The 27,078-nt window shown below is 45.6% G+C and overlaps 1 protein-coding gene across 33 annotated transcripts in view; it reads left to right on the forward strand.

The window, feature by feature from the left end:
• SORBS1 (sorbin and SH3 domain containing 1) overlaps positions 1-27,078 on the forward strand; it is a 1,099,691-nt gene that overhangs the window by 668,820 nt on the left and 403,793 nt on the right. For all 33 annotated transcript variants that reach the window (XM_086922349.1, XM_086922367.1, XM_086922341.1 and 30 more), the window contains one exon: positions 12,216-12,335. In XM_086922349.1, the coding sequence (XP_086778475.1) occupies positions 12,216-12,335 (120 nt within the window). The remainder of the gene's footprint in view (positions 1-12,215; positions 12,336-27,078) is intronic.

Consider the following 27,078-nt stretch of genomic DNA (forward strand, 5'->3'; position numbering starts at 1 on the left):
GTAGTTTAGTCTGCCCTGTTCCCATGATGCACTGGGCCAGGGACAGACTGATTTGCATATAGCCAGGTTCTGAGCTGGGATGGGGCAGTGAGATAAATAACGGTGATGGATCAAGCCCTGATCTTTGGACTGGGTAAGAGTGGTCTGCTTAACTCAGACACTCTGTTCATCACCACCCCCTTTTCTAAATCGTTTTTGGCCACTATAGGTGTGGCAGGGTATACTCAGACATGAGTCCCTTTCTCACTGCTCCATCAGGATTCAAGCAAGCCGGGCCGAAGAAGGCTGAAATGCCAGAAACCGGTCCCCGGTAGCTTGTCTCCTTTCTGGTGAAGAATTGGCTTGGTAGTTTAGTCTGCCCTGTTCCCATGATGCACTGGGCCAGGGACAGACTGATTTGCATATAGCCAGGTTCTGAGCTGGGATGGGGCAGTGAGATAAATAACGGTGATGGATCAAGCCCTGATCTTTGGACTGGGTAAGAGTGGTCTGCTTAACTCAGACACTCTGTTCATCACCACCCCCTTTTCTAAATCATACCCTATTTGGAGCATTACAAACACAAGGGGCACATTAAAAAGCTCTCACAAGGGCTTATTGGGTGCTCTAGGCTCAATCTGATCAGAGCCCATCACAGCTCTTTAACTGAGCCACTGGGGAAAAATGCTTGCTGAAACTGCTTTTAATGTCTTACATTTATTATAAAGGTGCCCTGGTGCAACTTAGGGCACCCACAACATTCATTCCACTAAGGTCACAGGGGGAGCCCCAAACACCCTGTCTAATCTGTGCTGCACGGGAGCCGGCTCCATCTTCTGCTCCCTGTAGAAGCAAAACAGTTCCTCTTCCCTCCTGTGGTTATTGCTGTTGAGAGACTTGAAGCAGTGCACCCTTGTTGCACAAGATATGGGCACAGAGGCAAGAGTGGCCCCTGACCCAATCCCCTCCTTATTGTTCCTGGGGAAATGTGGGCCCCCTGGGAACAGATATGAAACTGTCCTCATTTCATCTTACATTTCGTTGGTTCCTGGGGAGATTGGGGCCTCGAGGGAATGGACTCATGGAGGGAGAGTTCTACGCATGCCTCTGCCCAGTCTCCACTTTTCTTTTCTTTACTGCCCCTAGACACTCGAAGGCTATGGCCCTCCCTGGGGTTTAGAAAGCTCAAGGAGTGGAGCACTACTCACATCCTGCTATGGCCAGTCTCCCTTCAGCGTTTTCCAGCCCCTAGTTGGCCATTTTTGTCGCTTTTGGTGTCCTGTTGTTCATGCAGGCCCATTTGAACTGGAGAGGTGTCTAGGCCTCCTGGACCCCCTCATTTGACAGTGGGGCTCAGGGTGTGCCCACATGATGCCCTTATGTGGTCTTTTATGTTTTTAAAGAAGTATTCTAATGGTTGCCTAACATATTCTCCATGTGGTGGCCAGTGAATCCAGATACACCCATCCACTTTGAATGTGGAAATCAGAGCATATCTGGACACCAGTGGTCCAGATGTCTCTAACTTTTTACCAGCGTTAACATGTTCATACCCACCTGAGCATCTTTTAAAAACTGATTTCTAGAAAATTGCTGAAGGGCTTTACACCAAATAACAAAAAGCAAAATTCTGTTCCCCCATTTTTTTCTGTATTGAGGGGCAAACTTTCCCAGGGGAATTAACATGGAAAATCACACTTTGGGGACTACACTTATTTCTTGGTCCATGTTGGGTGGATGAGCACAACACATTTGAGGAAGGAGCCAAAGTGGATAAACTTTTTGGGGGAAAGTTTCATGCTGATTCATCAAACAGCAGCAAAATTATTAATGACAAAAAATATGCTCTATGATCTAATTATAACTGCACTGTTGGGACTATATATATTTATAGATATATCAGAAACCATTTCAGAGTTCCGTGTGGCATACCTTGGCTACTGGACCCAACCAGGTGGGTTTAGGCCTTTCGCACCCGATCTCCCGGGCCCCAAGTACTATGTATCCTGAGCAACTATACCAGGTACCCCTTCTGCACTTACCTTTCAGTAGTAATGCGGTTGAGCAGTCCACGGCTCCCTAGGGGGAGGTGGATACAGGATAGTAAACACTGGCTCACAACTCCAAATGCATGCAGCAGCAGCAGCAATAAATCATTGTCCAGCCAAATACTCACTTTATGAAAAAAGAGAAGTAATTTATACCGCTAACCAACACAAAGGAAAAATGCAACATTCACAAATAAACACACAGTCCCCACTGAGGTTGGGGATGTTGTGTTTCCTCAGCAATTCCTTGTCCCTCTCCCTTCTCACTCTAGCGATAGCGGTTAGTCCTTTTTCGCCATTGGTAATATCCAAGGTTTGCCCAACTAGTAGTTTGAGTCTCAAGAGTCCACTGTGACTCTAATTTGAGTCACCAGTGTTTCAGCTCCACTGCGCTAACTAGCAGCAAGTTCCCCTTGAGTTCACAATCAGTCTTACCCCCACCAGCAGGCGTGAAGCGTCTGGAGTTCCTGAGCACACCCTGACGTCAGGCACTTAGAGCAGAAGATGAGTTCAGGTGAGTACTCTGAATGTGGCCGCAGCAATTTGCACTCGGCGGGTGCAGAGTTCCTTGTACACGGTCACTCCCTCAAAGTGAACAGAGGTTATTTGCGATGCCTCCTCTGGGTTAAGTCTGACCGTGTCCCGGTGGAGGTTGTTGAAATGATCCTGACGCGGGTCTCTCACATGGATGATGGTGTGTAGGTGCACCAATAGCATCCTCACTACTCCAACAGGGGTTGCAGATCAGGTACAGTCATTAATGCTTCCAGAGACCATCGGCTTCCATCTGGCATATGGGTGTCACCGTGTCATCACAGTAGACAGGTTCCCGCCTAATCAGCAAAGTCAATTTCTTGGCAGCAGCCCCTCCAGACATACGGGGTCCCGGCCCGGCCCAATAACGCACAAGGCTACTGCCCTTACTGCACAGCAGTCTTCTCACAGCTGCCCCATCTGGCATAAAGGGTTGCAGGCCCGGCACTATACAAGGGCTGTGGCCCGCTCGGCACAGTGTGACATACGACTCAATTCACTGCCGTCCTCCTCTGGCATACGGGGGTTCGCCAACTTTGTCCTGCACATGGGTAACAACCCGATTGGTGCAGCAGCCATCTCCTCACAGCTCACAAAGGAAGCACAGTTGACATGGATCTCTACTGGACCGCGCTTCCTCTAACTCTTTCCTCTTCCTCACAGGGCACACTGCTCTTGGCAAGAAGGCGGTGCTGGTGCTCCAGGCTCTAGGGTGGTGGCCCTGGATTCCCTGGGCGATGGCCCTCACCCAGCAGGGAACCTAGCAGGCCTTGGCCACCAGTCCTGGTCACAGACAGAAGTCTTGTACAGCGTCCCCTCTTCTCACAGCCAGTCTAGCTACTTGGTAGACGACAATTGGGGGGTTTCAAACTCCCCTTCTGATAGTCCATTTTCAGACAGCAAATGTGATTTAGGGTCTGAGCCTTTGACATTTTATGTTGGGAGTCTGCTTCATTTGAAGTGTTCACTCCTCTTACTCCAGTATTGGAACTTTCATAGATTCCCATTGCTTGTATCATTCCCCGTCGTCGGAATGGGAGCCTCGGTAATAATAAATATATATATATATATAGATAAATACACCATAATAGGTGTAAAAAGGTAAAAAATTAGGCCTAGGCCTCATTATCTTTTGCAGCCTATTGCTGTCATTATGTAAAAAGGACCCAAAGTCCCCTCAGCAACCAATCAGATCAGCCTCACCCTGTAGAACCTTCCTGAGAAAGCTCAGAGCCTCAGATTTTCTACCGCTTCGTTGGTGACAGGGAGTCTCCTTAGAGTTCTGCTCTAACTTCAACTTGAGGTACTGTTTAAACAGTTTTCTTTAAGGATTTCTTTCAGCTTTAGTCATGGCTGATAAGGAAAAGAAGAGCCTTTTCAGGTCTTGTGCCACTTGTGGCAAAAAACGACTTTATACAGAGGATCAACATCAAGACTGTATTTACTGTCTATACCCAGACCACAATGTCGATAAGTGTAGTATATGCAGGAGAATGTCTGTTAAAACCCTCCGTGATCGTGAAGGACGGCTACTTCTGTGGCTCAGGAAGTTGGAAAGGAGGGAGGAAGTAGTGTCTGGTGATGAGGAAGATGCCAGATCAACATCGTCAAAGACTTCTTTGAAGAGGGGCGGATCGTCTGTGGACACTTCAACTGTACCCCCCTTAAAGGCTGTGCGTGTGACCTCTGATAGGTCTGGCAAGCCAGGGCCTATCGAATCTCCTCACGTGAGTGTAAAGGAGAGGGAAAGGCAGGCACTGCAGGTGCAAAAGGCTAAACCTGAGGAGAGCTCGGCTGGGCCTTCCCACCAGGTTAAAGTAGCCAAGTCCGTCAAAAAACCGACTGTAGAGGCCTCTACAGGGGTCAAAAAGGACTCTAAAGCATCTGAGGTGATTTTGTCTCCTCAGTCGTCGACGAGCCACCCAACGACGACGAGGACGACGACGAGAGCGTCGACGAGGACCTCGATGTCGATTCCGTCGACGAAGACCGGTTCGACGACGGCGTCGTCGACGATGACCACGTCGACGGTTACCACCACGTCGACGAAGACCATCCCGTCGACGATGACTATTCCGTCGACTGTGGCAATTTCGATGACGACGATCCCGTCGACGAGGACGACGAGCCCGTCGACGACGACAGCTCCGTCGACGAGCCCGTCGACGATGGACCCGTCGACGATGACAGTTCCGTCGACGACCCCGTTGACGGTGGACCCGGCGACGATGATGGTTCCGTCGACGATGCCGTCGACGGTGAGGGGACTCTCGTCGACGGTCCCGTCGACGACGATTCAGACGGTGGATTTGTTTTCAACGCCGTTGACGACAGGAGCGCCAGAAAACAACAGGAGGAGGAGGATAACTCCAGATATGACTTCTCCAAGGAAGGTACCATCATTACCTCCACCCCTTTTGTTGGATGAAGATGACTACTCAGAAGAGGAAAATGAGATGTATGGGGACGCTTACAGTCCATCACAACTGAATCTGAAATACCATGATTCGGATTTGGATGAGGAATATTATTATCAAAAGGAACAGCGGCCAGAGAGACAGGTTGCATACCAAGATACCCAACCACAGCAGGGCATGGTATCGATGCCTATGAGTCTTTTGACAGACTTAAGGGCAATGCTGGAGGAGTATAGGAGCAAGAAGGGGTTGCAACATGTGGAAGGTCAAGCACAGGTTCAACCGCAGGTGGTGGCAGCGCAGTCAGTGCGGCCTACACAGGAGGAACATGAGAGGGCATATCCTCCGCAGGTCCAAGTGGATACCTCGGATGAGGATGAAACGGGGCGAGACCAAGTTCAAGACCAGGAAAGTGAGTGGAACCAATATATTGCTCCGGATCCGGCTTCACCAGTGCCAGACCCGGTCGATTCCCCTCCGGCTGATGTAGGAGGTTTCTTCAGCCTGATGGAAAGAGCCACAGCGCGCTTTAAGTTAGCGATGCCGACAACATCTACAGATTGTTTTCTATACGATTTCAAAGAGGCATACCGTAAGGCCGTGCGCTCGATTCCCATTGTGGAGCACATATGGGAAGAGGGGAAGAAAGTGATGCAGACCCCAGCGACGGTCATTCCAACTCTTCCGCGCTTGGAGAAGAAATATAAAGCTCCAGATGACAGTCCCGCCTGTTTGATTGGACAACCTAGACCTGACTCGGTCATATCGCAGGCGGCACAGAAGAAGTCGCGGAATCCTTCGGCCACCCTCACGACGCCGCCGGATAAGGAGGGTAGAAGGTTGGACAACGCTGGGAAGCGTTTTTCGTCGATGGCTAGCTTGCTGGTCAGAGCGGCGAATGCCTTGGCGATCCTAGCAAGGTACGACCGCCAGATGTGGAGTGATGTGGCTCACTATGTAAATCTGCTAGCGGAGGACCAAAGAGCGGAAGCACAGAAGCTTCTGGAAGAGGGACAACGTTCCTCGTCGGAACTGATTGACTGCGCTATGGACATCGCCACCACCTCTTTCCGTGCCCTAGGCAGTGCAGCGGTTCTTCGGCGACAAGGATGGCTGAGAGCTACATACTTCAGGCCAGAGGTCCAGAATAGGATTTTGGATTTGCCGTTCGACGGGGACATGCTGTTTGGGAAACATGTCGACGATACCCTACAGGGTATAAAGAAGGACACAGAGACAGCAAGGGCTCTGGGGAACCTGCAATATAGAAAGACTCCGTTCCGTGGAGCACGAGGAAGAGGTTTCTCTTCACCTAGAGGAGGTTATCAGCAACAGCGATATTCACAGCAGTCGCAGTCTTACAGGCCCCAGTACGGCAGTCAATACTATCAGCGGCAGTCGCAATCCCAGTCTTTCTCTCGCCAGAACGCTCGTGGACGACAGGGGCGTCAGGGCAAGGACGCTGGCAAGCGTCAATAGCGGCCCCCCGACTCTGCCAACTGTTCCTCCGCTTCTGGGGTCTCCAGTGGGCGGCAGGATATCACAACATCTGAGCAGCTGGGAAGAGATTACATCGGATCAGTGGGTATTAAATATCATCCGAAATGGGCATACTCTAGAATTCCAGGACTTTCCACCTACAAGAGCTCCCCACGCCGCTACTTCCAACCATCTGAACCTTCTTCAAGAGGAAGCTCAACAAATGCTTCAAAAAGGGGCGATCCAGCGTGTTCCCCTATCACAAAGGGGAGAAGGTTTCTATTCAAGATTTTTTCTGATCCGAAAAACAAAACAGAAGTGGCGTCCTATCCTGGACTTGAGGGAGCTCAACACCTATCTCACGAAGCTATCGTTTCGGATGATTTCACTCCAGGACATATTGCGCCTCTTGAACCCAGGCGACTATATGGCAACTTTAGACCTGGAAGATGCCTATTTTCATATCCCGATCCATCCAGCTCACAGACGTTTCCTTCGCTTTACAGTGGGCAAGAGTCACTTCCAGTTCATGGTGCTCCCATTTGGACTAAAGTCCGCTCCTCGGATATTCACAAAGGTGCTGGCACCGGTAGCGGCATTTCTGAGAAGACAGTCGCTGGAAGTATTCCCGTACTTAGACGACTGGCTGCTGAAGGCCCCAAGCTTGCAAGAGGCATCAAAGGCAGTGGACACGTGCTTGAACCTCTTTATTCATCTGGGTTTACAACTCAACAAGGGAAAATCAGTTCTTCAGCCTGCAAGTACGGTGAAGTTCTTGGGAGCGATACTCAATACTCAGGAGTGCAAGGCCTTCCCATCGGAAGAGAGACAGATGAAACTCATATCGTCAGCCACCCGTTGTCAAAGGAGAAGTTGGATGACAGTCAGGATGTACAAATCTCTTCTAGGGTCGATGGCATCCTGTATTCAATTGATTCCGCATTGCAGACTGCGAATGCGCCCCCTGCAGGAGGAGCTGGACCTTCAGTGGAGACAGGTGGAAGGTTCGTTCGACGACAGGGTGACGATAACCCAGCGGATGAAACGGTCGGTTTCATGGTGGATGGAAAGATCTCACCTCACTGTGGGACTCAGTTTCAAGGCTGCAAGGGCACCTCAGGTCATTACCACGGACGCTTCTCTTCAAGGTTGGGGAGCGGTCATGCAAGACCTCCAGGTCAGTGGTCACTGGTCTCCGGAAGAACGTCATCTACATATCAACGTTCTGGAGCTAAGAGCTATTCGGCTGGCAATGTTGGCTTTCCTCCCAAGGATTACAGATTCAGCAATCCTGGTGCGGACGGACAACACCACCGCAATGCATTACGTCAACAAGCAGGGAGGCACAAGATCGCCACTGCTTTCACAGGAAGCCCAAATGCTGTGGAAATGGGCGATAGCGCAGGGCATCACACTCGTAGCAGAACACCTTCCAGGAGTGTGCAACACGAGGGCGGATACGCTAAGCCGACTGAGAGCAGTCTCGCACGAGTGGGAATTGGAAGACGCAGTGATCAGGGACATCTTCTCCCGTTGGGGGACCCCAGCGATCGACCTGTTTGCAACACCGGAGAACAAGAAATGCCGGTGTTACGCAAGCAGGGAACACCATCGAGGGTCACTGGGGAATGCCCTTTTGATGTCCTGGTCAGGCGCGTTTGTTTACGCCTTTCCGCCATTTCCCCTCATTCCTCGAGTCCTCAAGAAACTCAAGATGGACAGGTGCAGGATGATACTAATAGCGCCTGCCTGGGCTCGCCAATTTTGGTACACGGAGCTGCTTCTTCTATCAGAAACAACGCCCATTCATCTGCAACCCAAACTGACACTTCTCTCTATGTACAACGGCCAGGTTCTTCACCCGAACCCGAGCTCGCTGCAGTTGGCGGCGTGGCTCCTGAATACAGAGAGTTTAAGGATTTGAACATTCCAGAAGAATGCAGGACCATCTTGGCACAGGCACGAGCCCCTAGCACTAATAAGACATATAGAGCGAAATGGAAGAGGTTCCATGTGTGGTGTCAGAGAGAAAAAGTACATCCTTTCTCGTCAGCTCCGCATCAACTCTTACCTTATATTCTTTCGTTGGCGCATGCAGGTCTGGCTCATGCTTCTATCAAGGTGCACTTGGCAGCTATTTCCAGGTATTGGAGAACAAGATCGGGTCCCTCTCTATTATCAGCGAGAGTAATCAAACAATTCCTGAAAGGACTGTTCAGAGTGTTCCCGCCAGTTAGGCCCCCACCTCCGGTGTGGCACTTGAATGTGGTCCTGGCCCAGCTAATGAGACCGCCATTTGAGCCAGTACATAAAGCGGACCTGAAGTTCCTATCATGGAAAGTGGCGCTTCTTTTGGCACTCACCTCTGCAAGGAGAGTAGGAGAGCTTCAGGCTTTAACCATCAAGGAACCCTTCTTACAGTTCAGGAATGATACAGTGATCCTACGGATGAACCCCAAGTTCATTCCGAAGGTACCGACAGACTTTCATCTCAACGAGCCAGTGATTTTGAAATCTTTTTTTCCTCGGCCTTCAACCCAGGCTGAGAGGACACTTCATTCTCTGGATGTTCAGAGATGTTTGAAATTCTATATACAACGCACAGCTGGATTTCGAAAGACACCCCAACTGTTTGTGGCTTTTGGAGCTCCAAGGAAAGGATCTCCTTTGTCGAAACAAGGGATATCAAGATGGATAACTAGTGCGATCCGGTTCTGCCACCAGGCGGCAGGCAAACCTTTACAAGGACAGGTGAAGGCACATTCCACAAGGTCGGTCTCAGCATCAGCGGCGCTGTTTGCTGGAGTATCCATAAAGGACATTTGCAGAGCAGCCACCTGGAGCAGTACGCACTCCTTCACGAGACATTACTGCCTGGAGGCGGCTGCAAAGGAGGATTCGGCTGTAGGACAGGCAGTCCTGAGAAATCTCTTCCAATAAGAGGTGAGCTTTCCTCTCTTCCCTCCTCCTGTTTTTTCAAACATTTCGTTTATTATGCTTTGTACTGCTTTATAGTTGTTATAATCTGTGATGTCAGTAGCGTATAATGATTCTATGCTGTACACGAAATGTTTGAGGTATGCTAACTGCTATCTACTCTGATACAAGCAATGGGAATCTATGAAAGTTCCAATACTGGAGTAAGAAACAAGTTACTTACCTGTAACTTTAGTTCTCCAGTATTGGTAACTTTCATAGATTCCCATGCGCCCACCCGCCTCCCCTGGGAAAGCTCACTTTAGGGCTAGGTGATTATGTGGCAAAGCAACGGCTACGAAAATCTGAGGCTCTGAGCTTTCTCAGGAAGGTTCTACAGGGTGAGGCTGATCTGATTGGTTGCTGAGGGGACTTTGGGTCCTTTTTACATAATGACAGCAATAGGCTGCAAAAGATAATGAGGCCTAGGCCTAATTTTTTACCTTTTTACACCTATTATGGTGTATTTATCTATATATATATATATATTTATTATTACCGAGGCTCCCATTCCGACGACGGGGAATGATACAAGCAATGGGAATCTATGAAAGTTACCAATACTGGAGAACTAAAGTTACAGGTAAGTAACTTGTTTCTTATCTCTCTTCCTCTGAAAAGCAGTCTTTCACAGCAGAAGCTACTTCAAAGTTGATAGCCCCATACACAAGGGAGTGACTAGAGTTCACACTTGGATGACAGTAATATGTGCATCAATCAATCAATCAATCACAGCATTTGTATAGTGCGCTACTCACCCGGAAGGGTCTCAAGGCGCTTGGGGGAAGGGGTCCGCTACTGCTCGAACAGCCAGGTCTTGAGTTGTCTCCTGAAGGCGAGGTGGTCCTGGGTCAGCCGAAGGTGGATGGGGAGGGAGTTCCATGTCTTGGCTGCCAGGTAGGAGAAGGATCTGCCTTCGGCGGTGGCTCTTCGGATGCGTGGTACGGTGGCGAGGGCGAGGCTGGTAGATCGTAGCTGGCGGGTGGGCGTGTAGAAGGTCAGGCGGTCGTTGAGGTACTTGGGGCCCAGGTCGTGGAGAGACTTGTGTGCGTGGGTGAGGAGCCTGAACGTGATCCTCTTGTCGACGGGGAGCCAGTGCAGGTCCCTCAGGTGGCCGGAGATGTGGCTGCGTCGGGGGATGTCCAGAATGAGTCGGGTGGAGGCATTCTGGATGCGTTGGAGTCTTTTCTGTAGCTTGGCTGTGGTTCCGGCGTAGAGGGTGTTTCCGTAGTCCAGTCGGCTGGTGACGAGGGCCTGGGTGACCGTCTTCCTGGTTTTGGTCGGGATCCATCGGAAGATCATCAAAAGGTTAGCCCAGAGCCCCAGCCTTACTCTTTATGTTTCTCTTATTGGCTCCATCTCCTTCCTGAGATGTTCCTAGGCTGTTTCCTTGTGACCTCTCCCTGAGTCATAGAGCACGCTTTGAAGTGTACAGGGGAAGCATGTCTCTCCCCTTTCCAATATGTCCCACCCAGCTCTCAGGAATGCAGAAATCCCAAAACTGTCTCTTGGGATTTCTCTACCTCCTCTCCATGTTTCACCATGCAAGCTTGGGTCTCCCATAATAGAACCCAGGGCCCTCCATTTATTGTTCCAGTCACAGGCACACATACACCCAGTGCATGTATACAACCTACACACACTGCACAGCAGTGTATCCTCTACGTACTGTACCACTCATAGACACACATATATCCAGCACATTAACATGAACGCACTGCCTCCTTCATGCACTGTACCACGCATAGGCATGCATACAACCAGCACTTGCACTCACATGCATGCACTGCTCAGTACTGCATTATTCCTATTTTGTACCCTTCCAGGCACACAAACACCCAGCACAGATACACCACTCCTGCACTGCACAGCACTTCAAAACAATCCGATGTAGGCCAAGGGGTGAGTTTAGCATACAGCAGTGAAACTTTGAAAAACAAGTGCGCCTGTAGGCCTCGCTCCAGTGACACAGATTAAAATCGGGCTGTTCACTCCTAGTGATCATTATGCGGTATGTTGCCACCACTGCACTTGTACTGCGTAACTCCCAGTGAACGCAGTAGCCTTCCGGCACTATGAGGGGAGCCCTTTGGGCACCCCTCCCAGTCAAAACCGTAATCCGTGTGACAGGCATATATCAAGGCGCACACACATGATCACTGCTTGCTTAAGGCAACAAAAATCAGCATTCGGGATCCAGACATCAGTATAGGTGGATACTCTGGTGTACGTCTATTACCTATATACATATATCCAAATTGTCAAACTCCATGAGTGAAAACACACACACACCCAACAGGTAGTTGCTATTAAGGTTTATTGAGTGTGCTGCCCAATAAACCTTTATAGCAACTACGGTAGGGAGTGCTCATGTTTTTACGTTTGGGGTCTGATGATTTGGATATTACCAGGTCCCACACCTGATCACGCGCCTCTGTTGGGAGCGGAGAGCTGACGTGGGACTCTTTTGCATATATATATATATATATATATATATATATATATATATATATATATATATATATATATATATATATATATATATATATATATATATATATATATATATATATATATATATATATATATATATATATATATATATATATATATATATACCACAATGTACTAAATTTAACCATGCTTGTTAGTTACCAATTGATTCTAAAGATTTGAAGATGTGTCTGTTTATCCAAGGAAGATGAGTTGACGCTGGTTAAAAAGAGGAGGTTCAGTTGTGTGCAATGTTGTATAAAAAATCTTTTTTATGTGTCTATTTCAGAAATGGATCCTATGAAAGTGTGTACTGGAAAAGGGGCAGTGACTCTTCGGGCGTCTCTGGCCTACGGGGAATTTCCGAGCAACAGCCCGCCATGCCCCCTGGAAGTTGAGCCCTTACAAAGTAAGCTCTTCTTGTCTTACACATAAAAAAAAATTGTGTGTGCTCGTGCTTTGTGTTCATGTTAGGAAACAGTGGCAAGAACAGACACAGCATGTTATAAGTTGGCTCTCTTGAAAACTTTAAAAACATAACCTTATGTATGTTGAGGTAACGGCATTGCTGACATATTTCAGTGTTACTGTTTGCACCGCTAAAAAGAGAATGTTGTTAAGATATTGTGTTTTCTGACAATTACAAACTCTCGTGGTGTCTTCCTTGTATTTTTTTTATCAACTTGTGCATGCTTTAAAAAAATGGCTATTTTGGTGTGAAAATCGTTTAAGTCATTATTGGTAATCCAAATGCTGGAAAAAAGTAACTAGTATTCTTATAAGTAATGTGGAACCAATAAACTTTTGTATAAATTGATGGGTAGCATGACTGTGATAGTCTCTAAGACAGTCAGAATGATCCATTGCCCCTTCGTAAATGAGACAAGATAAATGTCCTCTCTCCTTGTATAAGCAACACCACTCTGCAAAAACGTTCTAAAGTAACTTTCACATCTATTAAGTAGAGGCAAGAGCATTGAAACCATGCTTTACCAGTAAATATGTTTATCTTTCGTTCATGAACAAGGCCTAGTAGATCATGTAGGGAATCTACCTTTTCTGCTTTTTTTCGCCTTTTTCCGAACCTTGTTTATGCTTGGCTTACAACTCTGTGCACTGTTACCCCTGCTACTCAGTAGTAAAGCGCTGTGCTTCCTCTTTGAACATGGTTGAATTGGCTTACCCCTCTTCGACCTATTTAACTTGCTTACAAATTCCTTGTAGATAGAATTGTCCCAAGGCATGGAAGTTAAATGCCACCTGTGGAATGCATCACATATTGTGTCGTCCTTAGATTGGTTGCCTGAAAACATGGCTTCAGGCAAACCATGTGTAGCCTTCAAATCTGGCAGGTTCACAGGCAGGAACCCCTGCTTTTATACATGAATAAGTCACCCTTAAGCACACCTTGTCACCCACAAGGTAGGGTGCCTGCTATTTAACAAGCATTGGAAATGCAATAGGTCTCGCATTAGGAAAGTTTGAGCTATTGGTATTGTAAATGACACTTTTTTTATTTATGTGTTGGTTTTGAAAGTAGCAAAATTAATAGCTTTGTCAGTTACAATGTCAATAGTTTTAACCTTTGCAAATGTGACACCTATAGCATTTGTAATGCAATGTGTGTTGTATTTACGTGACTTAGATGTATTGATATTACAAATAACAATGGCTTTTAATTTTGTAAATAATTAATACTTAAATAAAAGTTATTGTAATTTATAATGGCAATAGCTTAAACATTTGTAAATAACTTTTGTGAAGATTATGTTCAGTGTATTTTATTGTGACGAAAATCCAAGAACATTGCATTTGCACCTACACACACACAGAGCCACACACATATAGATGTGGTGGTGGTGGATCTGGGGAATATGGTGGTTGTGGATGTGGTGGTGGTGGTGATGGTGGATGTGGTGGTGATGGTGGTGGATGTGGGGGTGGATGTGGTGGTGGATGTGGTGGTGGAGGTGGTGGATGTGGTGGTTGTGGATGTGGTGAAAGTGGTGGTGGATGTGGTGGTGGATGTGGTGGTGGAAGTGATGGTGGTGGGTGCTGTGGATGTGGTGGTGGTGGATGCGGTGGTGGATGTGGTGGTGGATGTGGTGGTGGTGGATGCGGTGGATGTGGTGGTGGTGGTGGTGGTGGTGGATGCGGTGGTGGTGGAAGTGGTGGTGGATGTTGTGGTGGTGGATGTGGTGGTGGTGGTGGATGTGGCGGTGGTGGATGTGGTGGTGGTGGATGTGGTGGATATGGTGGTGGATGTGGTGGTGGATGTGGCGGTGGATGTCATGGTGGGTGTGGAGGTGATGGTGGATGTGGTGGTGGATGTGGTGGTGGATGTGGTGGTGGTGGTGGATGTGATGGTGGATGTGGTGGTGATGGTGGATGTGGTGGTGGTGGATGCGGTGGTGGTGGTGGATGCGGTGGTGGTGGTAGTGGTGGATGGGGTGGTGGTTGTAGTGCATGTGGTGGTGGTGGGTGTGATGGTGGATGCGGTGGTGGTGGATGCAGTGGTGGTGGATGCGGTGGTGGTGGATGTGGTGGATGTGGTGGTGGTGGATGTGGTGGTGGATGTGGCGGTGGATGTCATGGTGGATGTGGAGGTGATGGTGGATGTGATGGTGGATGTGGTGGTGGATGTGATGGTGGATGTGGTGGTGATGGTGGATGTGGTGGTGGATGCGGTGGTGGTGGATGCGGTGGATGTGGTGATGGAGGATGCAGTGGTGGTGATGGATGCGGTGGTGGTGGTGGTGGTGGATGGGGTGGTGGTTGTGGTGGATGTAGTGGGAGTTGGTGTGGTGGTGGTGGTGGATTCGGTGATGGTGATGCGGTGGTGGTGGATGTGGTGGTGGATGTGGCGGTGGATGTCATGGTGGATGCGGAGGTGATGGTGGATGTGGTGGTGGATGTGATGGTGGATGTGGTGGTGATGGTGGATGTGGTGGTGGATACGGTGGTGGTGGTGGATGCAGTGGTTGTGGTGGATGCGGTGGTGGTGGTGGGTGGAGTGGTGGTTGTGGTGGTGGATGTAGTGGTGGTGGGTGTGGTGCATGTGGTGGTGGTGGGTGTGGTGGATGTGGTGGTGGATGTGGCAGTGGATGTGGCGGTGGATGTGCATGAGTGGTGTGCGGAGTCTGCAAATTGGGATGAGAACACATTGATGTCCGGTATCATTAGACGAAAAGCTGAACTCGAGGAGGAGGAGGAGGCTTCTGTCACAGATGGCGCGCGGCCACTCGGCTCAACCTTAAGCTTGCACGAGTAAAGCAAGGGGCCGTTTATTACTGTTGTGGTGGATGTAGTGGTGGTGGGTGTGGTGGATGTGGTGGTGGTGGGTGTGGTGGATGTGGTGGTGGATGTGGCAGTGGATGTGGCGGTGGATGTGCATGAGTGGTGTGCGGAGTCTGCAAATTGGGATGAGAACACATTAATGTCCGGTATCATTAGACGAAAAGCTGAACTCGAGGAGGAGGAGCAGGCTTCTGTCACAGATGGCGCGCGGCCACTCGGCTCAACCTTAAGCTTGCACGAGTAAAGCAAGGGGCCGTCTATTACTGTTTACTGTAACAAAAATAAGGTGCACTGCTTCCTTAATTATCTGTTTTACATCTCGGCAGGGAGCGGGAGGGCTCGGAAGAGTGGGAACAGCAAATGTATCTTTGCCGAAGTTGTTTTATTACAGAAGAGTAGTGATGTCACAACTGCAATGCAAAAAGAAAAATACAGGCAAGCGTTATTACAAGCGTCCCTATCCGACAAGAATAATACTTGTAAAGAGGTGGTATAATACTCCCTCTGAGTATCTGTGTGCTTTTACAAAAAACATTAAAACACTCATTCAAATGTATCAACATTGGCATGATGAAATCCTGAAATTTAACAAGGAGCTGCAGAGGGAAACTCAATGCCAGGCCACCCTCCAATCAACATATAATTCAGCAACAAGGACCTAGCATTGAAGGGCACTGTCAACAAATTGTATATATGGATACGTAGGATTAATCCTACGTATTCATATATACAATTTGTTGAAAGTGCCCATCAATGATGAAATCCTGAGTCAGTTTATGTGAGATTGAAACCTACAGGTTGGTTCCAGGCTGTTGTGTACCCATGCGTGCGTTTAAGAATAAGGTAATACCGCTCTTTTCTACTCTGTTGCTGTCAACTAACCAATCATTTGATCAACACTTGGACATGACACAACGCCATCTGTTTCGTAAGATTCAGCAACGAAATGTCTTTAGCAGGATTCAAGTACCGCGCGTCAGTGGCTCGGCCTCAACTATTCCTCGAGTGAGGCAGAACTTCCTAGATTTAACGAGCTGATAAGGAAGCAGTTTAACTAATTGCCCCCGGGAGTAAGATTTCAACTACTTTGGCTGTCCTCGGCGATTTGCAAGAACAAGGATGTGTGGGAACCTACATAACTAGACAATAAAGTTAACAGTGCGGTATTAGCAACAGACCCTGAAATTTGCAGAGGATCACAGTCTTGCACATTCGAGCTGACCTGTGGCAACAAAATGCGCAGCAACAATTACATTGAAACACGCGTCCTGCCCTCGGTAAGTTTGAAGTAGTTGATGTTGGGAAACCCCACATGCCAGCCCCATGCCTTCTGACTATATATATTTGCTAAACTTCGTGGAAACAGCTATGTGTAAAATGTGATTCCTTGCGAATACGCCTCAATGTATGATATAATGATAAATTAACATAGCTAGAGAGTTCAACCTGTTTTGGCAGCCCGAGATACTTAAAGTGAGGTAGAGAACTCATGCAGCGCCAAAGATATAGCTCTAACGTGGGAGGAGAAATACGAGATGGCCTAGCGGCCGTGAGACGTGTGAAGCAGGGGGCGGGGGGAGCGGATACCTTTGAAGTGAAGCTAAGCTTCACTTCAAAGGCTTGTTGGCACAGCGCACGCTGGGGGATGACTGTGGGAGGGAGGCTGGTGTCTGTGCACGCGCTTTTTATGGCAATGCACATGCGTATTGAGAGAGCTTTTCACGGGCACTTCATGGAATCGCCCGATCTCGGTAAGCTCTGTTTAAGCCCCTTTATATCTCGCTCCGCTCACTCAATGCGCATGCACATTGAGATAGGTCGCTCGACCTAAAAATTGACAATATTTGATATTTAAGTTGGCATATTCCTCCAGTAACTTGCCTTCAGAAGCTGCTTTCTCTAGCTTGGTTGTGGGTGGATCCTCGATAATGTAAAAGTACAGATTATAAACTTTATTCTGTAATGATTGTTTGGAAGCCACTGAAATAGTCATTCAATGACTATTTCATCCAGTTGATTTTTAAAGCTGGATGTTTAATAAATATTTTGCAAATATTCAGGAAAAGTAACTTTAGAAAGTTATCTTTTCCTTGCCTGGGATCCTTGTGCCTAATTTGCATTAGCCTGTCAGCAGCTGCCCAGCAAGTGCTTGATCTTAATTAAGGCTCAGTTTTCTGTTTTTACTGATTTCATAGATAAATACAGACAGAAAATAATTTATTTTCCTGTCTATATTTATTTTTAAATGTGGATAAAAACGGATATATGGGTTGTTTTTGAGTGATTCTAAATACTGTCAATCATGACTGCCAAGCCAATAGATGTGCGGGTTAACAAGCAGGAGGATTAAAAAATGTTGGGATTTTAGTAAAGAGCCTTAAACAGCAGTAGATTTTCACAACCTAGATTTTAAAATGTACTAATTTTCTTACAAGTGAATATTTTACCATCTGAGTGTGTATATATATCATTAAAACCTGTGTTGAGGTACGAGTGCACATTGACTTGTTAAATAAATGCAGACATTTACACATTTCAGCTTATTTTTTTCACTAAACCTAAAATAAATATGGATAAAAATGGTAAAATTAGCAAAAAATAAGTATGGATAAATACAGACGGAAATGACAAAAATATAAATACCATAAAACCGGGAGCCCTAATCTTAATGAGGAGTTAAAATTGCTCCCAGATCAGAACAGTGACTTAGGCCAGGCTAGTATCCCTGGTGGCGATGAAAATAGAAAAAAAAGAGTGCAAGAACATTTAATGAATTTACAAGCTCCCAAACCATTGATGCATCAGGACTGCTTTAATTTAAAGGTGGGAATATGGAAAACACTGTTAAAGATTCAACAATATTGAATACATATTTCTCCCAAAATAAATCCCACAGAAACAACTTGTTCTTCTGGAGAAAATTAGCTTGAAGTTCCCAATGGTCCCAATTCCCCTGTTTTGTGATTTAAGTGCAGAAGTCGCAAGCTGATCTTCAGTTGATGTAATCCAATTAGAAAAAGAAAAAGGTCTGTGTATCTCCGGCCATATTATTATTATTATTATTATTCTGAGTTTTATATAGCGCCTGGTTACCATTAGGCATCCCAGCGCTCACCAGAGAATGAAACTACCAGAGTAATGCGGGGGTTAAGCAGAGAACAGAAAAGTTTTTAAAAGTTTGCGGAACCGAAGAAGACTGGCTTCCGAACGTAGATGTAGGGGAAGAGAGTTCCACAAGGTGGCCACATTTATCGAGAACCTTCTGCCACCAGTTCTTGCCTTCTTGTTGATAATCCTGGAAATCTTAAAGGAAAACATTAGCTACAGCACTTGAATCTTTAATTATGAAAATAATATATGGGTGGGCGGGGAGACATAACTTTGATAATGGGAAGATGTCTTTGCTTATCGATTATGCTATAATCTCTTTTGTAGATTTCTAGCTGGTAAGAGACTTTGAAATTTGGGACTCCACAGGGAGCGACCATAAACACTTCCTCTTATCTTTAACCTGCTCAAACAAGGGACACCTGACAGAACAGCCTTCAAATTCTATACTCGAATAACATAAGAATATATGGTCAGCAAATCGGAAAACCGAAACGGTAAATATGATCTGTGAGTGTGTGAAAGAATAACACTCCTAAAGTAATTCTGGAGGAATATGAAAAACTAAAATACACTCAGTCACAAATGTTGTATGTAAGGCCTCATTGAGACTGGTTGTGCTGAGGACGAAATAATCTTGTCCTTAGCACTTAAATGGCTACATAATGGAAAGGGGTCAAAGGTAAAACTTCAGTCACTGAAGGAGATGGCAAAAATTAGGTTATATAAGATATAAGGGATGCCTTTAAAGCTAGTAGTATTGATAGAGAGCCCTTAGTAAGGCAACACAGGCAGGACTTTAGAAGGAAGATCAGAATGATTAATGCGAATGAGAAAGGAAGTGAGTCTTCATAATGGCCTAAACGGAAATACTTTCTGGGATATTGTGTGCAAAACTCTCTGGAAATGAAAAAACGAGAAGCAAATGCAATTCCAGTCGCTGAGGAGGACTGAATTAAGTATATTTTTAAAGTTATATAGAGAGGAAGACAGGCCCATTGGGTGAGTTTATTTGATCCCTGGGACTAAGTGATATCTTGAGACATCAGCACCCTGGAATTAGGCAATATACATATGTATCGGCATCCCATGGGAGTCTCTCTAAGGCTGGACTGTCTCCTCACCCAGGCTAGTAATCTAAGAGACATCTGTAAGGCAGCACAAATAGCACAGGGAGGGTTGGAACATTCCCCCATGGAGGTTGTTTTGGAAGGGCCCCCAAATATCACTCCCTCCCCCAAGAATTGACCCATGGTACCTTAAAGATAGTAAGATTAAATCAGCTCTTAGGAAAGGGGCGGAACAATTTTTGGCTGAAAATATAGGATCTGTAGACTTGAAGGTAGCACTCTGGGAAGCATTCAAACCAGTGATTAGGGGCCAGGTCAGGCTTAAATAGGCGCGACAAAGAAGGACCAACATTTGAAAAGCCTGTCACTACAAGAAGAAATTACAGCCCTGGATGCTCAATTGGGGGCAGGTGACTTAGAGGACACAGAAACGAGACATAAACTGTAGGTGAAGCATAAGGATTTAAGGGACATAATGGAGGACAGTGCCAAAACGCTGGCACGCCAGGCAGCATAGACTGTATGACGTGGAAGAGAAGAGGAACAAGCTACTGGCATGGCTAGATAAAAAATTAATGGAGGGTAATTGGGTCCCCCAGATCATTAATGAAGCAGGTCAAAAGCATGGGACGGGTAGGGAAATTGCGGAAGTCTACGCTGAGTGTTATGAATCATTATACTCTTCCCCCTTAGTACATATGGAGGAGGAATGTAAAGATTTCCTCAAAGACATACAGATGCTGACACTGTCCGAGACAGATAGAGAAATGCTGGAAGGTGACTTAACGATGGAGGAACTTAAAAATGCAACACTTGCATTGCAATCAGAGAAGACGGCAGAACCAAATGGTTTTCCGGTTGAACTTTTCAAAATAATGTTGGTAAAGTCAGCTGACCACCTACTCGCAATGCTAACAGAGGCGTGGGGCCCTACCCCGACCAGAGGGTAGCTGTGGTAGTTTTAACCCCTAAGGAGGGTAACCCCCTGGAAAATGTGTGTCCTATAGGCCCATATCTTTGATAAACTGTGAGGTAAAAGTTCTAGCGAAAGCATTGGCCATGCAGTTAGCAGCAGTCATTACATCACTTGTGCATCCTGATCAATCCGGATTTATACCTCATAGAAGCAAAAGACTCAACTTACGCCGATTGTTTGGCGTCCTGCACACAACAGTAGTCGGGGTTGGGTTTGACAGCCATCCTATCCCTAGATGATGCCAGAATGGTGTTCAATAGTGTAAAATGGAATTACTTATTTGCAGTATTGGGTCAGCTGGGCTTCAGGTCCAACTTTATTGGATGGGTAAAATTCCTGTATAACCAACCCCTGGCAAGGGTATGTGTCAACTCCACAATATCGCAAGCTTTCACGCTCTACAAGGGAACCAGGCAGGGCTGTCCCCATTACTCTGCGCCTTGGCGCTGGAACCACTTGCAGCATGGGTGAGGCGGGATCCCCTCATCTGAGGGATGCCAATTGGGGCCGAATGGGAAATGCACATCTCCCTATATGCTGACGACATCCTGCTTCACTTTGGGAGACCAAGGCAGTCAGTTGACACGATACTCTAAATTTTTCACATATATGGGATTATTCAAGATACCCTATTTATTAGGACAAATCGTTGTTTTTCCCACTGGTGGGAGGTGCCCTGGTACTCACAAAGTAATGTGTGATATCGCTGGAACTTGAAGGCTTCAAATACGTGGAGATTCATATCACTACGGACCCCGAGCATTCTATAACAGAAACACGGGAAACAACTAGCCCGGTTTGTATCAGATGCCACACGATGGAAAACTCTCCCACTCACATTGATGGGCCTATTCAAAATTATGACCCTTCCCAGATTAATGTATGTTATGCAAAACACCCCAATGAACTACCAGACACATTTTTTCATAAACAAGAAACTAAATTGAGAGATTTAGGGCCATATTATCAAGAAAGGGCGATACATTATCGCTGCTTTTATCAGCAGGAAACTGCAGCTAAAGCGGCGATAATGGGCTTGATAATATGCCCGTGTGAATTCCCATAGAAGCCCTGGTTCTGGTGTTAACCTGGGCTTCTATAAGAATTCGTACTTAAACAATGGCCCGCTCCGTGCTGGTCATAAACGAGTTGCACAGCTGTATACACATAGTGTTCCAAATGATTCACTTTCACCACAGTTATTCCATATTTAATCCATTTTATTTCCAATTTTTATCCAAACTTCATTGTCACGCCAAAGATACGAAATTCATTTAAACTTCTGCGTGTAAGTACTTCATGATTGCCTATCCAGGCTTAAACATGAGCATGTGCTGAATCTCGAGTCCTCCAAATTATGCAAACATTACATCACACCCAATGCATTTCGCTATAAGCTTCATCAGGGGTATCTATGATATAAAAAATTCACATGTTTCCATCACTTTTTAAGTTGCACTTTCAACATATTTCAACATTGCTGTTTGAATCCACTCCCCACACTGTAGTTATAAAACACCTATTCACTACGCAAATGCTTTCTAATCCCCACCATGTGCTGTGTGTATTTTCTAAAACCCTATTACCATAACGAAACCCCCCATTTATCATGTATCCTCAAAAGTAATCTTTTAGTAACTAAAACATAAATTGTGAAAAACGCAATCTCATACCTCCCCCTAACTTAAGCAGATTTAATACTGTGATCCTAGTACCTCTTAAATTCACGCTAACTTTAACCTTCTCCCTCTCCCAATCCTAACCCAACGGTCTCTTGTTCAATCTGCTCCCGTTCGTACCTGATGTTAACCTGCTACATGACTCTTTCCGTATTAACCTCCGTTTCACCCGTCCACCTTACAACTGCTCTTTTTAAAGCTATGTGACCCACCCACCTGTGACCCCTTGGTGAATTACTCACGTGTTAGTTTAACCCCTCCCCTTGAACTCCCTTCACCCAATCATATCGCACCCCGGAAAAAACATCAACCCCTCCACATTACGTCAACCGTAAATATTCCCCTCATATTTCTTAGTGAATGTCCGTATAATAAATATTGGCATTTTAAAGTTGTATGACAATGTCCCATTAAAATGTCCACACATGATTTTTGGTCAATCCTTGCCATTAACTCAGTGAGTGATCCTCGGCGTGACCTTCCTGTAATCCTTTGTTCATTTCAATTTATCTGTGGGGTGCTGTCAGGTTGGAACGGTTTTGCTACGATACATTAGACATGAATCTGAAGCACACCCTCCTTTTTTCTTTTTGTCTGATTTTCTTTAACTGTTTGTCTGGTTTAGCGTGCATGCACTCCAGTGTGCTCGGCTCCATTTTTCACACTAATACTATCCGTACTTAAACAATGGCCCGCTCCGTGCTGGTCATAAACGAGTTGCACAGCTGTATACACATAGTGTTCCAATGATTCACTTTCACCACAGTTATTCCATATTTAATCCATTTTATTTCCAATTTTTATCCAAACTTCATTGTCACGCCAAGGTTACGAAATTCATTGTTCGTGAATTTAAAAGGTACTGGGATCACAGTATTAAATCTGCTTAAGTTAGGGGGAGGTATGAGATTGCGTTTTTCACAATTTATGTCTTAGTTACTAAAAGATTACTTTTGAGGATACATGATAAATGGGGGTTTCGTTATGGTAATAGGGTTTTAGAAAATACACACAGCACATGGTGGGGATTAGAAAGCATTTGCGTAGTGAATAGGTGTTTTATAATTACAGTGTGGGGAGTGGATTCAAACAGCAATGTTGAAATATGTTGAAAGTGCAACTTAAAAAGTGATGGAAACATGTGAATTTTTTATATCGTAGATACCCCATACGAAGCTTATAGCGAAATGCATTTGGTGCAATGTAATGTTTGCATAATTTGGAGGACTCGAGATTCAGCACCTGCTCATGTTTAAGCCTGGATAGGCAATCATGAAGTACTTGCACGCAGAAGTTTAAATGAATTTCGTATCCTTGGCGTGACAATGAAGTTTGGATAAAAATTGGAAATCAAATTGGATTAAATATGGAATAACTGTGGTGAAAGTGAATCATTTGGAACACTATGTGTATACAGCTGTGCAACTCGTTTATGACCAGCACGGAGCGGGCCATTGTTTAAGTACGGATAGTATTAGTGTGCAAAATGGAGCCGAGCACACTCGAGTGCATGCACGCTAAACCAGACAAACAGTTTCAGAAAATCAGACAAAAAGAAAAAAGAGGGTGTGCTTCAGATTCATGTCTAATGTCTCTTCTATAAGAATTCACAAGGGCATATTATCAAGCCCATTATCGCCGCTTTAGCGACAGTTTCCTGCCCATAAAAGCTTTCTTGATAATATGGCCCTTAGTTTGGTGCAGGGGTACCCAATGGATATCCCTAAAAAAAAATAACTGAGAGAAGTGTATGAGGGGGGTCTGTCTGTTCCCGATGTCAAAACATATTACTGGGCCACGCAATTAGTATGTGTGAACGACTGGGTCTTTGGAGACAGGGAGAAACCAGCCTACAGGGTCGACAGAGAAGCCATGGGGCCAAGAGGACATCCATCTGTCCTGTATGATAAAGGTAGGGCCAGAAACCTCCCAACACACACTCTTGCAGTGGTGAGGGCATGGCATGCTGCCACCAAACACATGGGCTGCGGGGTAGACTAACAGAGATGTCTCAATTTTGGCATAGTATTCGTCTTCAAAGGGTGGGCTCACTACAAAGCCTAAACAAGCGGAAGTTGCTGGGGTGGAGAAACTGGGGGATATTTGGCAAGGCCAGGCCTATATTACGTTCACACCCCTGCAGCAGGAGTACAAACTGGGACCGGGAGAATGGCTAAGGTACCTCCTACTGGGCCACGCTTTCAAGGGCTACATTCATGAGGGGACCTCCCTTCCAGATGCATCCCCCTAGAGGACAGGCTATTGACAGAACCCTTGCACTCCAAAGCCATTTTAATAATAACTAATGGAAGATGAATGGGTGGAAGCCATGCAAGGGTTGTGGGAGTCAGATTTAGGCTAGTTGAATTAAAGATCCTGCATAGGGTCTATTAACCCCGTTCTACACTGCATAGGATGGGACACAGCGAAACAGGGTGGTTCCTGAGATGATGTGGACGGGGGGGGGGACCTTCTTACACTTACTTTGGGAATGCCCAGAGATACAGGCTAATTGGCAGATATTGGGAAAAGAATGGCAGATGTGATGGGGATGAAAGTTCCAATAGATCCAAAGTGGCTCCTCTTGCTAATCTCGAGTGAGCAGTCTTGGCCTAAATACACAACACAACAAAGATTTATAAATAAGTGGACATGAAATCCTGGAATTGTGGAAAAGAAGCATAATTGTTCCGATATATAAAAAGAGCTCCCGCATGTTACCAAAGAGCTATCGCATGATAACATGGACAGATCTATAGAGCAAAATATATGCCAAACACTTTTACAAGCATTGGAAGAATGGGTCAAAAAAGAGGATGTTCTTCTGAGGATGTAACTTGGATTCAGGAGAGAGTACTGAACGGTGGACTCGTGCTTAACATTGAAACCGCTGGCAGAAGAATATGCCTTAAAAAAGAAAACAACCTCTTTTGTCTCTTATATAGATTTGTTTACGGTGTTTGAAACCATTAATCATGCCCATCTTTGGTTAAAAATGGCAAATTGGAAGATACCACCAGAGCTATTGAAATGAATATTGGCTCTCTTGAAGGGTCCTGGACCAGAATTAAATTAGGGAGTCACTCAGCTCTATCTATGAAACTAAACACACCAAATGCTTTAGGCAAGTGTGCGTTCTAGCCCAATCATTTCCTCTATATGCATAGCAGATGCTCACATAACACTTAGTCTGACCTGTTCATTGCAATCAAAATTGGGAGGCCAGCCAATTTCATCATTGTTCTATGGGGACCGCACAATACTATTGGATCTTCCCATGTCGACCCACAGAGTCAACTAAGCATTTTTGTGGCCTACTGCACTACATACGATTTAATTATTAATTATTAATGTCTCTAAATCAAAAGTAATTGTGCTTTCTAATAAAAGTATCCAGAAAATATACCAGAAGGGGTAGCTCAGTGGAGGGCAACTAGAGACAATAAAATAGTGCAAGTAACTGTGTCTCCTCTTTATATAGAATCTTAACTTCAAACCCAACATCAGGAATTGCGATAAAAACTGGTTGCGTGTTCATTACGAAGAATGGACTCAATTTTGGGTCATAGGTCTGTTGAAGTCCTGAGGGAGACCTATAACTTGAAAATAATCAACCTCTTGCTCTATTGCTCTTAAATACTTTTTGAGAAAAAATTACACACTTCCAGATCATGGAAATTAGTATTTGCAAAAGATTGCTAGGCCTCCCAAGAGGCACAGTCAACAGTGCCTAAAGATTTGAGTTGGGGCTGACAAACATAATATTTAAGTATCAGCAAAAAATCCTGAACTACTAGTTTTGTCTTACCAATGCGACTAAAGGGTCATTGAAGCACCTAATTAAATGCTATCTTCAGTTCAAATAACCTAATGGATTGTGAAACTCCATAAAATTATGAAAGGGCTTGACATATTATTAAGAGCAAATATAGGTGACAGTCCAGTGCCCCATAGAGAGTTAAAGAATCTACTATAAAATGTGATTTAGAAGATATGAGTAAAAGCAGTCAGCTGGATCCTCTATTACTAGTACAGAAGTAATTCACAAACATATTTAAAATATATAAAAGCACCACATATCAGAAAGGGGATGCTGATGGTAGGACTTGCAACCAACAAAAGAGAGAGCGAGGAAGGAGAAAGGATGGGTACGTCCTCTTCCCTTAGTCCGTACTTTATATAACAATATGGACGGACCCGTAGTTAAGGACTAGAATTTTACGACTTAGAGTATAGTGCCTGAGAGCACAAAAATCCAATAGATTTGTTAAAAGAACCCTCATCCACCAACTTAGTTGGTGGCATGCTTCATCATTGGGTTCCCAGCTGGGCCGCCGAGTGCAACCCAGCTGTGCTTCAACGCGTGGACTAAAGCGGAGCAGGGTTTTTTGGGATTCTGAGTGTAGGAGAGTAGGGTCTGCTTCCTATGGTTACCCCCACTTTTTGCTGTGATTCTCTGGTTTCTTACTTTAGTGTGGCTGTGGACCTGCTAATCAGGCCCACAGCCCAGCTGTTCTCTCTATAAATTGATACCATGTACTTTAGGTACATACCAGATTGGTTACTTGGTCACCCTTGTGAGCCCCTGTATAGTGTACCATAGGTACCCAGGGCATAGGTGCACCCTAGGTCTACCAGGGACTGCGGCATGTATTGTGCCACCCCTGGTTTGCCTTCCAAACTGACACCACAGGTCTTTTCCCACAGCATGGGTAAGGTGGTGTAATCATCCCTTACTTAGATATAGTATACTTTTATCTATATACATATATAGTCACATATACACCTATAAGCCACTCCTAAGGCAGACCTCGTCAATCCTGGAGGTAGAGTGCTTTGTTTTATGTGAGAGGGTCCCCTAGCATGAGCTGAGCCCCTCTGCAGCTTTCGGAGCCATCTCCTTATAGCTGTTCTATGATATAGCCATACCATATACTCTTAAGTGCATTATGATCCTCGTGGTTAATGCTAACTTTGGTTTGGCTTTATAAAAGCATGTTGAGTAAGGTGTCAAATACTTTG

This window comes from Lissotriton vulgaris, chromosome 5 (assembly GCF_964263255.1).
Source record: "Lissotriton vulgaris chromosome 5, aLisVul1.2, whole genome shotgun sequence".
NCBI lineage: Eukaryota > Metazoa > Chordata > Amphibia > Caudata > Salamandridae > Lissotriton > Lissotriton vulgaris.